The 12,284-nt window shown below is 40.9% G+C and overlaps 1 protein-coding gene across 8 annotated transcripts in view; it reads right to left on the reverse strand.

The window, feature by feature from the left end:
- Positions 1 to 12,284, reverse strand: part of larp1b (La ribonucleoprotein 1B) — a 41,950-nt gene that overhangs the window by 13,589 nt on the left and 16,077 nt on the right. For 5 of the 8 annotated variants that reach the window (XM_028565576.1, XM_028565582.1, XM_028565578.1 and 2 more), the window contains 6 exons: positions 11,687 to 11,831; positions 10,023 to 10,200; positions 8,823 to 8,983; positions 8,585 to 8,659; positions 7,266 to 7,625; positions 1,115 to 1,229 (listed from right to left, as the gene is read on the reverse strand). In XM_028565576.1, the coding sequence (XP_028421377.1) occupies positions 1,115 to 1,229; positions 7,266 to 7,625; positions 8,585 to 8,659; positions 8,823 to 8,983; positions 10,023 to 10,200; positions 11,687 to 11,831 (1,034 nt within the window). The remainder of the gene's footprint in view (positions 1 to 1,114; positions 1,230 to 7,265; positions 7,626 to 8,584; positions 8,660 to 8,822; positions 8,984 to 10,022; positions 10,201 to 11,686; positions 11,832 to 12,284) is intronic. The other 3 variants (XM_028565575.1, XM_028565580.1, XM_028565579.1) reach the window with 3 other exon arrangements.

Raw genomic sequence — 12,284 nt, forward strand, 5'->3', positions numbered from 1 at the left:
TTCTGACGGTATAACCTTCAGCATAAATATCACGGTATTGCAATGACAGCTTTACAATGTGTTATTTTTAAATTTCTGGGTAAAAAACATCCACTTCTTTTTTCTTATTTTATAGCCCCCAACGTCTCCTTCCAGGCAGCGCTGCTAACCCTGACCATAGCCTAATCCTTGTGCCTTCACGGCAGTGCTGCCTGGAAGGAGACGTTGGGGGCTGAAAACACCAATAAACGCACACTGACAGGGAGGGGGATTTCTAAACTGCACTTTCTGTCCTTGACAACACAGCTCATACCGCAGGAACGATAGGACGGCGAATTTTTGTGGTTTTGAAACTGTGACTTTTTCAAACCGCGGTATGCCGTGAAACCGGTAACCGGCCCATGCCTACATGTGATGCTGAGGTCCAAGAAAGCTCTTGTAGATTCCGCACTTTGACAGCAGGTAAAATGCTTTTAAGTGAAGACTGTAATGTGCAAATATCCAGCCCTATCTTTATAAAATCCACTGAAGTCCAGGGTGCAATTTAAATGGGTCTCCAATAAACAAACATAGCATTTATTAAACATAGCATATATTAAACCACAGACTATCTCAACACAATATCCTCCCTTCTCTCCTCCTGCTGCCGCAACGTTCAAAGAAAGAGATTTCAATCATTTTCAAGCTCAAAAGAAAAAAAATTTAATAATTTAGTGGTTAACAAAATGGCAGCTAATTCAATAACAGGAAGTGATTTATGCTCTGCCAAAGCTAAAGAACCAGAATAAGCTAGTTCACTGACTGTTGGACAGCTGGACACCAACATTCAAGGCCAAGTACTTACATTTGGGTACTTGAAGTACTTCAAGTGAGGACTGAAATCTGCACACTTTCTCAACAAACTGTAGCAACGGTCTGATATGTTTTCATTGTCTTAGTTTGTTATATATATAACATATTAAATAAAACAACAAATGAATGCACATTTTCTTCACAAACATGGTAGAATCAGGTTGAGGAAACTGATGCAAGAAAAGGAGATATTTAAGAAATGTATCAAAGGTGTGGTCAAAATGCAGCAAACAGGAAGCTCAGCTTGTGTGAAACTAACTTCACAGCTGCTCCACAAACCCACCTGGCATGAGAGGAGGCGGGACTTCCTGGTTGGGGTCAACAGGCACTTTGGGGGTGAGCGTGTCAAACTCGTCTTTACTGATGACGTTGATCTTCTTGAAGCCCTCCACTTCCTGCTGGGGAACACACAGACAGCATTCAAAGAGTTACTTATTGTAATACATGGAACACTGAGGTTTAAATTCATTCATCTATACTGTAATATAAACCTATAAAGATGCAAGGGGGGGGAATTATTAAGTCTTTTTTGGTTCCTTATCTGTTAATCATCCATCACAACCCCTCAAAAATCAAATACGTGATGCGATTTGAAATAAACAGAGATAAAAGAAGTGTTACTGATGATAAACTCCAAGGTGAACACCATTTTCTGTTTATTTTATTGCATTATTTCACCTTTGTACATTTGTGTAAAGAAAAAAACTGATATAATCAACATTAACAATCAGAGCATATCAGAGATGACTATAAATAGTCTAACCCTTCACTTCCAGGCTGTTTAAACTATTAACACTGTGGTAATAAATGTGTGATATGCCAGCGGCTGCAGCCACGTAGAGCGTGTGTGACACACAGCAGATGTGCAGCGTACTTTAAACTTTACACGTAGTGTGTGTGTGTGTGTGTGTGTGTGTGTGTGTGTGTGTGTGTGTGTGTTCAGGTGGAACATTTCCCACATGTGATGACATCTGTGACAACGTTTGAGCTGACAACTCCAAAAACTCACTTGCAACTTTATATATTTACTTCATTTCAGAGGGACAATCTTTTTTTTTTTTTTTTTTTTTTCCTGAAGGCTGTAGTTAATATTTACTTTTCAGAGTGAGATATTACATGTTAAACATACAATAAGCTGTTAAAATATCATGTTTTTTTTTATGTATACAACTAATTAATTCCACATGAGCAAAAATAAGCAGACTATTAAAATGTGCTGGATTAGTGGTTCTGAATAAAAACAGGCTTTTCCCTCCGTTAAAAAAATAATAAAAAAAATCCCGTCCACACAAGCACGAAAATAAAAATAAATTAAAAAAAAACACAATTAAAGTACTGTCAAGAGCATGCCAAACCAATATGCGCCGATGTAACGCCATGTTGGCCAATCAGAAGCCTGAAAAAAAAAAAAAAAAAAAAAAAACTATGACCAGTTAACAACCTATCGCTACGTAGCATTCTGACAAATGTCTCCTCATTTGTGACGCCTTTGAAAGGAGATAGCAGCACATGCTCTGACGTTACGGGACAAAAACTCAGAGTTTCTGGAAATCTTCACTGGGAAGGAGTTTTACCAAAGATCCTTTTCTGTGACCTTGAACGCTGTGTGCATGTGCGTGCATGCGTGCATATATATGGTCAAAACGCAAAGAAAAAACTGGGCACTCGGGTAGCTCAGTTGGTACAGCGGGCGCCCATATATAGAGGTTTACTCCTCGACACAGCGGGCCCGGTTCGACTCAGACCTGTGGCCCTTTGCTGCATGTCATTCCCCCCCCCCTCTCTCTCTCTCCCCTTTCATCTTTTCAGCTGTCCTGTCAATAAAGGCCGAAAATGCAAAATAAAAATAAAAAAAATCTTTAAAAAAAAGGAAGAAAAAAAACCTGCAAAGAAAAAGCTAAAATTAAAAATAAATACTGACGTACGTGTGGACTAGGCCTCAGTTAGTGGTACAATATTTGAAGTACCAAAGAGTACCAGACCTATCGTCACAGCGCTGTGTCAGCGTTGGAGTAATGTACACCGGCCATCTATTCTGGTATGGGGGGAAACACGCCCTGGCCTGTTTGCATTTCTTTAAACCAATCACAACCGTCCGGGGCAGCGCTAAGCCCCGACAGCAGAGCATCTTTCACGCGCCATGTATCATATATCAATGTACATCTGTTAAGCCAGACTAAACAATGCTATATGATAACGTAACTGCTGTAAAATCTTGGACCAATATAGCTACATAATTCTGTAATAAAATGAGATTTTGTAGTGCTGTGGGACGTTAAGACTGTGTTTCTATAGATTGTTTCTGCACCCGAAAAGGCAGGCTCTCCAAAAAGCAGGCCACTCGGCTCTGGAAGCAGCTGTGTGTCGCACATGTCAGTCTGGTGTAGTCTGATGTAGTCTGAAGGCTTGTATAGTGGGCAATAAATAGTAGTTTTTATAAATAGTATTTTTGTGCCCCTCTAAAGTGTGAGATGTAATAGCTCTGTCACAAAGTCTCTAAGTCAAAGTGCTCAGAGCGCCAGCGGGGCATCGGAGACCTAAAACTGGAGAGAACCACACCACAGTGCAACCTTTGGGTGTCTTTTGAAAAATGCTTAAATTGTTTTTATTGACTGTGTCAAAAGGCAAAATGTCAAGAAACTGTCTGACTTTATTTTTTGATTAAATATCAGGTCCCTTACAGGACAGCCTGGGGCCTCATTGGAGACTTGTGACTTTGCGCTGAAGAACCAAAAATCTATTTCTAAAATCCATCTTTGCATCTTAGCCTTTCCTCGGTGAATAAAGCATCTGTACATTAGTGCTAAATGTTATGTGTAGATGTGTCTTATTGTTATAAATGGTAAAGTTATGACTAGGGCTGCCACCTCTTAGTCGATTAGTCGACTAATCTGTCGTTTTGGTCTTAGTCGACTAAGATTTTTTTTAGTCGATTAGTCATTATTTATGCTTATTCATGCTTAATTACTTATTTCCAAGAAACTTCTGAGCACATTTATGGTAAACACAAGATTTAAAGTGGTGCTTTTGCAGGATTAATTGTGGGGAAACTCAGTTTTACAGATGGTTAATTAACTACATTTATATTGTGCTTTTCTAGTCTTAACCACCTCTCAAAGCGCACAGCTCTGTCAATTAAATCAACTAATCGATTAGTCGACAAAATCCTATAAGTGTTAGTCAACTAAGAATTTCTTTAGTCGAGGACAGCCCTAGTTATGACGTGTGCATGATGTGTAAAAAAGGTCTCTGGGAATCCAGTTTTTACCACCATCACAAAAATGATATTTTTTGTCAAAAACGAAAACAACTTTAAGTTCCCAGGATAACTTCTGAGAAGTGTTTTGATATTTATGCAATCTTGGCAACTGTCTGATGCCACTCAAGCTTCGGGAATCAAATCAAGACTTTCTCAAACATTGAATAGAATTGTGAAATCAGTGCAAATATCCAGCACTAGCTTTATAAAAATCCACTGAAGTCCAGGGTGCAATTTATATGGGCCTCCAATAAAACAAACATTAAACATCGCTTATATTAAACCACAGACTATCTCAAGACAATATCCTCCCTGCTCTCCTCCTGCTGCCGCAACATTCAAAGAAAGACATTTCAATCATTTTCAAGCTCAAAAAAAAATGACAGTTATAAAAAGTTAAAGTTGTATCATGACTGCACTGAAGCAAGTCATAAAATTCTGCATTATATTTTTCTGGAAGTCAAACTGGTCTCAAACTGTAAAATGAGAATGAAGAGCATTGTGTGTGAAAACAGAGGCTCTCAAGTGTGTACTTGTATTCGGCAGCTCGGCTGTTCATGATTTTGTCTTAAACTGTGGACAGAGTGACCGCGCTGACCCACTGAGGGTAAAAAAAATAAAAAATAAATGACTTTAGTGGTTAACAACATGGCAGCTAATAATTCAATAACAGGAAGTGATTCATGCTCTGCCAAGGCTAAAGAACCAGAACAAGCTAGTTCACTGACTGTTGGACAGCTGGACACCAACATTCAAGGCCAAGTACTTAACATTTGGGTACTTGTCGCACTGAGTACTGATACTAGTAGTCAATAACCCCATTACAGTTGAAACCTTATTATATTACTTTAAAAAAACATGCATTATTTGCACCTGAATGCATCATGACTTTGGGTATCTTATATTCAAGTCTTTTTTCCAGGATGCAAGATGAATTTCCCCTTCTTTTGAAATGTGTCATCTTATCGAGTATTTTAATTTATTTATGCAAATAATACCCTAAAAAAGTTGAGTATTTTTTTCAAGGTTTGAGACTTCAAATTGAAACTTTTAGGGACCTTGTGCCATGCTAGAAGCTACAGTTTCTGTGAATAGTGCCATAATGTAAAGACATATGTAATAATAATAATAATAATAATAATAATAATAATAATAATAATGTTCAGACATAACCTGGTACATGTGAGGCATGTAAATTTCTGTACTGGCACAACCAGTACTGAGATGTACCGTCTGTGCTGTTCTTCGCCTCTTTGTGACAGACCTGCTCAGACACGTTTGGTTCCCTAAACTGAAATATTGTTAATTAAACTTTCTATCCAAAGAGGAACATATGCACTGAATTAAAGTTCAAATATTTGGATTCGGTTGTCGATACTTTCTCAGTTCATGTGGCTCATTCAACCAGTAAAAATACTGGGTAATAATGCTGGGCTAAGTTGTTTTTAAAGGACACAAGGAAGAGGACTCTCACTTACACAAAATCAAACAACTTGAGTACCGTAAAAAGGCAGCTTGACCTGAGCATGACCGGAAATATTTCAGTTGTCAAATTGGGTTTGATAATGATTTTATATTCAAATTTGCATAGCTTGTTCTGAAAGCATTTTAAAGATGTGAAGTTAGGGATGGGTAATATATCAACATTCTATTGACATTGGTATATGAGGCTAGATTTTGGATATCGTGAAGTGTTGTCTTTTCCTGGTTTTAAAGGCTGCATTACAGTAAAGTGATGCTCTTTTCGGTACTTACCACACTAAACTAAAGCAGCTTTATTATTTGCCTTTACCCACTTAGTCATTACATCCACATTATTGGTGTTTATTTATCAAAACGGTCATTTTGTTCATAATAAAATATTCTAATAAAATATTATAATTGTATTTAGAGGTTGTACCAGAATAGGTTTACATGGTTTAATTTTCAGAAAACACCATATTTTTGTTGCTGGAGCTCCTCTTTTCACCCTATGTGTTGAGCTCTCTGTTTTAGCTACAGAGTGAGACATCTCCCTTCTGTTCCATCTTTGTTGAGAGTCGCACATGCAACATAGCCAGTCAGAAGCAGAGTATGAGGGCGTGCCCTGACAGTAGCTAGGTAAGGACTACTAGCCAGTCAGAAGCAGAGTATGAGGGCGTGCCCTGACAGTAGCTAGGTAAGGACTACTAGCCAGTCAGAAGCAGAGTATGAGGGCGGCGTGCCCTGACAGTAGCTAGGTAAGGACTACTAGCCAGTCAGAAGCAGAGTATGAGGGCGTGCCCTGACAGTAGCTAGGTAAGGACTACTAGCCAGTCAGAAGCAGAGTATGAGGGCGTGCCCTGACAGTAGCTAGGTAAGGACTACTAGCCAGTCAGAAGCAGAGTATGAGGGCGTGCCCTGACAGTACCTAGGTAAGGACTACTAGCCAGTCAGAAGCAGAGTATGAGGGCGTGCCCTGACAGTACCTAGGTAAGGACTACTAGCCAGTCAGAAGCAGAGTATGAGGGCGTGCCCTGACAGTAGCTAGGTAAGGACTACTAGCCAGTCAGAAGCAGAGTATGAGGGCCCTGACAGTACCTAGGTAAGGACTACTAGCCAGTCAGAAGCAGAGTATGAGGGCGTGCCCTGACAGTACCTAGGTAAGGACTACTAGCCAGTCAGAAGCAGAGTATGAGGGCGTGCCCTGACAGTACCTAGGTAAGGACTACTAGCCAGTCAGAAGCAGAGTATGAGGGCGTGCCCTGACAGTACCTAGGTAAGGACTACTAGCCAGTCAGAAGCAGAGTATGAGGGCGTGCCCTGACAGTACCTAGGTAAGGACTACTAGCCAGTCAGAAGCAGAGTATGAGGGCGTGCCCTGACAGTACCTAGGTAAGGACTACTAGCCAGTCAGAAGCAGAGTATGAGGGCGTGCTACACTAGCAGCTAGGCGAGCATTATAACGTGTGTTCCAAAGTGACCACGTTTGTCTCTGAAGTAAAGGCTGGACTACAATAGAGCTGTTTGGAGCAGTTGGTGAACAGTGTTTTCTGTTGGAGATGGTAAGTCCGTTGGGGGGGGACTTTGGGCTTTTTCACTTTGTAAACCTATAACATGCAAAAAAACAGATATATAACACAATAAAGGAAAGGGGAAAAGCCAAAAAGCATAATATGAGCACTTTAAGACACTTTCCTCCATGTGTGTTTCTTACCTTGGTACACTCAAAGGGTTCGTCTCCCTTCCACAGGTCCTGTTCGTAGTAGAAGAGCCCGTCGTTGATGGCTTTGGCCAAGTCCGTGGTGAGCTTGGCGCGGGACTCGTGGTTGCCTGTCCGGTCGCCACCGGGGTGCTTGCGGATATACGGGGGGGTCTGGGTGACGATGAGGATCTTGTTGACATCCTGGTCGTCCAGCTCGTCGTCCGAGTCGTCCTCGTCCGACCAGTCGGTGAAGCGGTTCTTCCTGGGCGCCATCTGCTCCATTTCCTCGTCGAACAGGAAGTCCAGCTCCTCCTGGTCCGGCAGGGCGTGCGGACGGGCCTGGTGGCTGCGCGGCGGAGCCTCGCTGCGCTCCTGGGCGACACAGACGCGGCAATTTAACCAAGGAACAGGCGAGAAGAGCATGAAACTACAGGATGGCATGGTGAAATGGAGAATGTAAAAAAATAAAATAAAAAAAAAAAAGGAACCGTTTCATTTTGTTAAGTATGCTTTAGTCACTTTCTCGCCATCCATATCAATCATTTCCAGGTTCCAGGTTAAAAGGAAATTTTAAGTAGTTTCATAGGCGAATAGGTTCATTTCAAAATAATATTTTCTATCCTCTATTGGTTTTTATTGTGCTAGTATGATTTGTCTTTTTAGATGTACGTGTTGTTTTCTGTGTGTATAGAACAGTATTATATTGAGGTGAAAATATTCCCTTTTTATGGTTGCTTTTCATCAGTTTCAGTGGCCATCTTTATTGGCTACGTTACATCTGTCCACGGACCACTGATGGACTTTTGGTTAACTGACGGACACATTCACAGCAAGGTTTAATAATGTCTCTATTAAACAAGCTAACAAGTATATGAAAGTAAAGTAAATATTATAAAATCATAATCATTGCAATCAAACTATTAGGAAATTCTACCCTGTGTCAAAGGCAGGAAGCTCCATTAAAAATCAGATAATAGTTCCGAAAATAAAGCTGTCATGTCAGCTACGGTGGATTAATAATGGTTCATTTTTCACTACAACGAACAACATTAAGTTAGAAAACAGTCAAGCATTAATGCTTGTCCTTTACTGTAACTCAAACTCTAATTCACACCATTTTCCAGGAATGGATGGTTGAAAACTAAGGGGGGATTAGAGGTGAAAAACAAATAAAATGAGGCTAAGCAAATTGCAAAAATTGCATGAGAAATGTTTGGTGGTATGACAGTATAAATGAATGAGGAGCACAGAGAAGGACAGGCAAAGGAGAAGAAGTGATGATTTAAAAAAAAAAAAAAAAAAAAAAAAAGTGTGAGCAAGAAGTACTCAACTGCAGAGGGGGGGAGGTCGGTTTGGAGCGCTGTGGGAGGAGTAGAGCCGACAACACACACATAGTCAGTGACATGCTGCCGGCCGAAAGGTGAAGAACACAAATGGAGAGACGGACAGGAGGAGACACAGAGGATGGAGGAGATGTAATGAGAAAACAGAAAAAAAAAGGGGAAGATGGAAGGGATGAAAATGGAAATGTGGTGCTTGAAAGATCATAGGCTTTAGCTTGTTTGGTACCTTTCCGGAGGGCTGTCGGTGGCGTTTCTCCACCTGGATCCAGGCGTCGGGGTCAGACTTTGGGGCGTCTTCGGCTGGGAGGGACTCCTGGCTGGAGGAACTGGGCTCAGCGGAGTCCTGAGGCTCCGCAGACTCAGGAGTCTTCTTCACAGGCGATGAAGCTGAAAGGCCCCAACAGATCACACACTCACACAACCTTCAGCACAGTGTTAAAAATCACACATCACACTGTCAGCTCACATTCAGCTACAGGAGGCACCCAACTATTACGATAATCATTTAAAAAAGGCAGGGTTGGAAGCTATTTCTAATATACACGTTTTTATATATTGTTTGAAATGGTCTTTACACCCTGACAGCAGTAAATAACGGACCCGGCCTTTAAGTCATTTATAATGCTTAAATGACAACAGAACACTTTTTCCCTCTTATTAAATGTTCACATTTGCAGGAGTTTATTGTCTTCTATTGTTTATAAAAAAATAAATTAAAAACTGATTATGTTTGGGTTTTAGACTGTTTGTTGGACAAAATTATTTATACTACTGAATTAATAACTGTGCATTATAATTAGTAGTTAATAACTAGCAGCTTTGCATTACTTAAAGGATAAGGCTAACTATATTCTATATTTTTTGCGAAAAATCCAGTGAAAAGAATAAAACCAACAATGTGTTCTCTCAATACTTTCTGACTTCCTGTCTGTGGCTCTCAACCCCAATATGTAGTTTCCTTCTTTTTTTTTTTTTTTTTTTTTTTTTTTTTAAAGGCTCAATAATTTCCTAAAACAGCTGGTCACTGTAGTTTTAATTTTAACGTTATTCACACAGGAGGATATAGTGAATTTTTGGAGACTATTCTTAGCGGCGGATGAATCCACATTTGGGGCTCTAGTGGGTATTTGTGGCAGCAGGACGGTGTGCAATATGTGGGATTGGGTCAAAAGAAAGTACAGTGTGTGTGTGTGTGTGTGTGTGTGTGTGTGTGTGTGTGTGTGTGTGTGGTTCATGTTAATGAAGGAACATGTCACCCAGTGCAACAGTGCGACTCACTGATGTGTTTTGCTCAGTTCTACCGAGGAAGAAGATGTATCAGGCTTTGATACACAATACTTGTTAGTAGGATGAATTACCGGCCTTCTTCTTTACTCTTCCCTTTGGTGTCTAAAAAAGAGAAGTAGCCGAGGAGTTGAATACTGACCGGAGTTTGTGGAATTGAGGGTCTGTCGAGGAACGAACTCGGGACAGTTGATGAGCTGGGAGAAGTCGGTCCGAGGGGAACCCACGACGGTGGGGGCTGGGATGGGCCAGCGCTCCGGCTCGATTTTACAGCGAACTTTGTCGTCCACCAGCTCCACCTCTTTGCTGCTCTTCAGGGCCTTGAGATGGATTTATTTAATATAGTTATTAAAACAAGGACAAATACATGTTCCTATTTCTAAAATGCCATTATTTCCTGATCTCTTTTTTTTTTTTATAAAAAGAGTCATCAAAGCAACATGTCACAATTTCTCTTGGCTTAGCGTAGAAATCTAGACGCACCCTAGCGGCAGCAAATTTAATTTGCAGCCAGGGGGGTCTAGGCACTCTACGTTGGCTTGCGAGCTGGAAAAACCAAACTCTGGTCAGGCCAATTACATCGTGTATAGAGTCGGTGGGCGGGGCTTATGGCTGCTGCTGCTGCTGGGGACAGCGGTCTTCTGGAAGACTTGGAGTTCAGCTTTTCTTTGAGAAAAGAAAGAATGGCACTGAAAACATCCAGCAAAAAAGGAAGATGTGTTCGGAGTTTTGCCGACCGGATACGGCAAAAGTTTAATCTATCAACAAGCTCTGCTACCTTCTTCGTTGCTCTGGTTGGTTGTAGCGTGCAGAGGGAATTTGAAAGACAACCGTTTATCCCGCCCCTCGGACTGAGCTCCGTCAATGGTGAGTTCCCAGACCCAACATCTTGATGTGGGTCTGGCTTGTCAGGCTAATACCGAGTAGCTCTGTAAAGATTATTCTTCCCACATACTCTTAATAATATTATTAATGGTTATGGGATTAAAAGATCATTTTAAAGCAAATCCATAACTGAAGGAGCCAGTTATCCTGAGATCTTTGTGTGGCAAAGACACTTCAAATGTAACCTGGAGCCAATCAGTGACAACACTGCAACATAGCATTACAGACTGAGGAGTCTCATGTGTTGCATAGAGACAGAGCGCATCATTTTGTCTGCTATGTTGGGATGCACTAACCACAATATTTAACCCATGACTTAAGTTTTTATAAGGAAAAACTGAGCTTTTATGAAGACAAAAGTGGATATAGACGTGAGGAATCAGCAGAGAGAAATCAGGAGACTGTGGGATTCTGACACTGAGCTAACCATATGTCTGACATTTTGGGGTTATTTTTAACTTTTATTTAGCCAGGTAAGTCGCTTGAGAACAATTTCTCATTTGCAACGACGACCTGTCACATTCACACAGTTCCACATTCATACCAAGACCCCAGGAAGAGAGCCATGCCTTAAAGCCACCATGGGCTTAGCGGATAAGGGTGGAATTGCACCCTCTGGCCCAGAAAGAGCTTTCCCATAGACTTTGCATGGCGAAAGTTTTTCGGGTCGGCAGCTTCTAAAAGCTTAAGTCACGGGTTAAACATTGTGGTTAGTGCATCCCAACATAGCAGCTTTTAGGCATTTTTCTGTCGTTTGGTAGGAGACGGAATTGATGAAGGAGGAATCTTCATGCAGTACAAGTCACTGGAGAGCGGAGGGTTTCCTTCCCCTCCGGTGGGCGTGGCTTTCCGAGTATGATGCGATGCTCTCTGTCTCTATTGACAGCGGCACCGCTTGACTCATTGATGATGTGACGTTACCTCCATGATGAGGCTGACATCCATGGTGAGGGCCTGCACTCTGTGGAAGCTGGCGATGAGGGAGATGGGGAGGAAGCCCTGCGTGTCCATCTTTCTCCTCAGGAAGAAGTCTCGCTCCAGGTTGTGGAGGCTGAAGTAGTATTCACTGGAGGAGAAGGAAGACAACGTGAAGCATTTAGTGCTCATCAAGTAGCTCGGGAGTTCATTTAATCAGGAACACACTCTTCAAATTAATGTCAAAAATTGTTTTGGTACTGAAACTCAAGTCTCATGAGTTTAACGTTGCTCTTTTTTTTTTTTTTTTTTTTGCATATCTTACTTTGAGAAGCATAAACATGTTTTTCTACAAAAATATTTTGTAAAGAAGTAGCCATACCAATAGTCATACCAGAACTTTTAAGTGAACCAGATTAAGAGATTGCCAAGACATTCAAAGCCAGCTTTCAGTACTTGACAGTCTTAAAAGATCATATAGAATATAATGTAATAAAACAGTGTAACAGATTAACATATTATAGTAAGGGAAAAAAGATATAGTATAGGTCAAATGTAGTATTATAGTATAACATAATATATAGTCAATTCAATTTCAATAAAA

Source organism: Perca flavescens, chromosome 20 (assembly GCF_004354835.1).
Source record: "Perca flavescens isolate YP-PL-M2 chromosome 20, PFLA_1.0, whole genome shotgun sequence".
Taxonomy (NCBI): domain Eukaryota; kingdom Metazoa; phylum Chordata; class Actinopteri; order Perciformes; family Percidae; genus Perca; species Perca flavescens.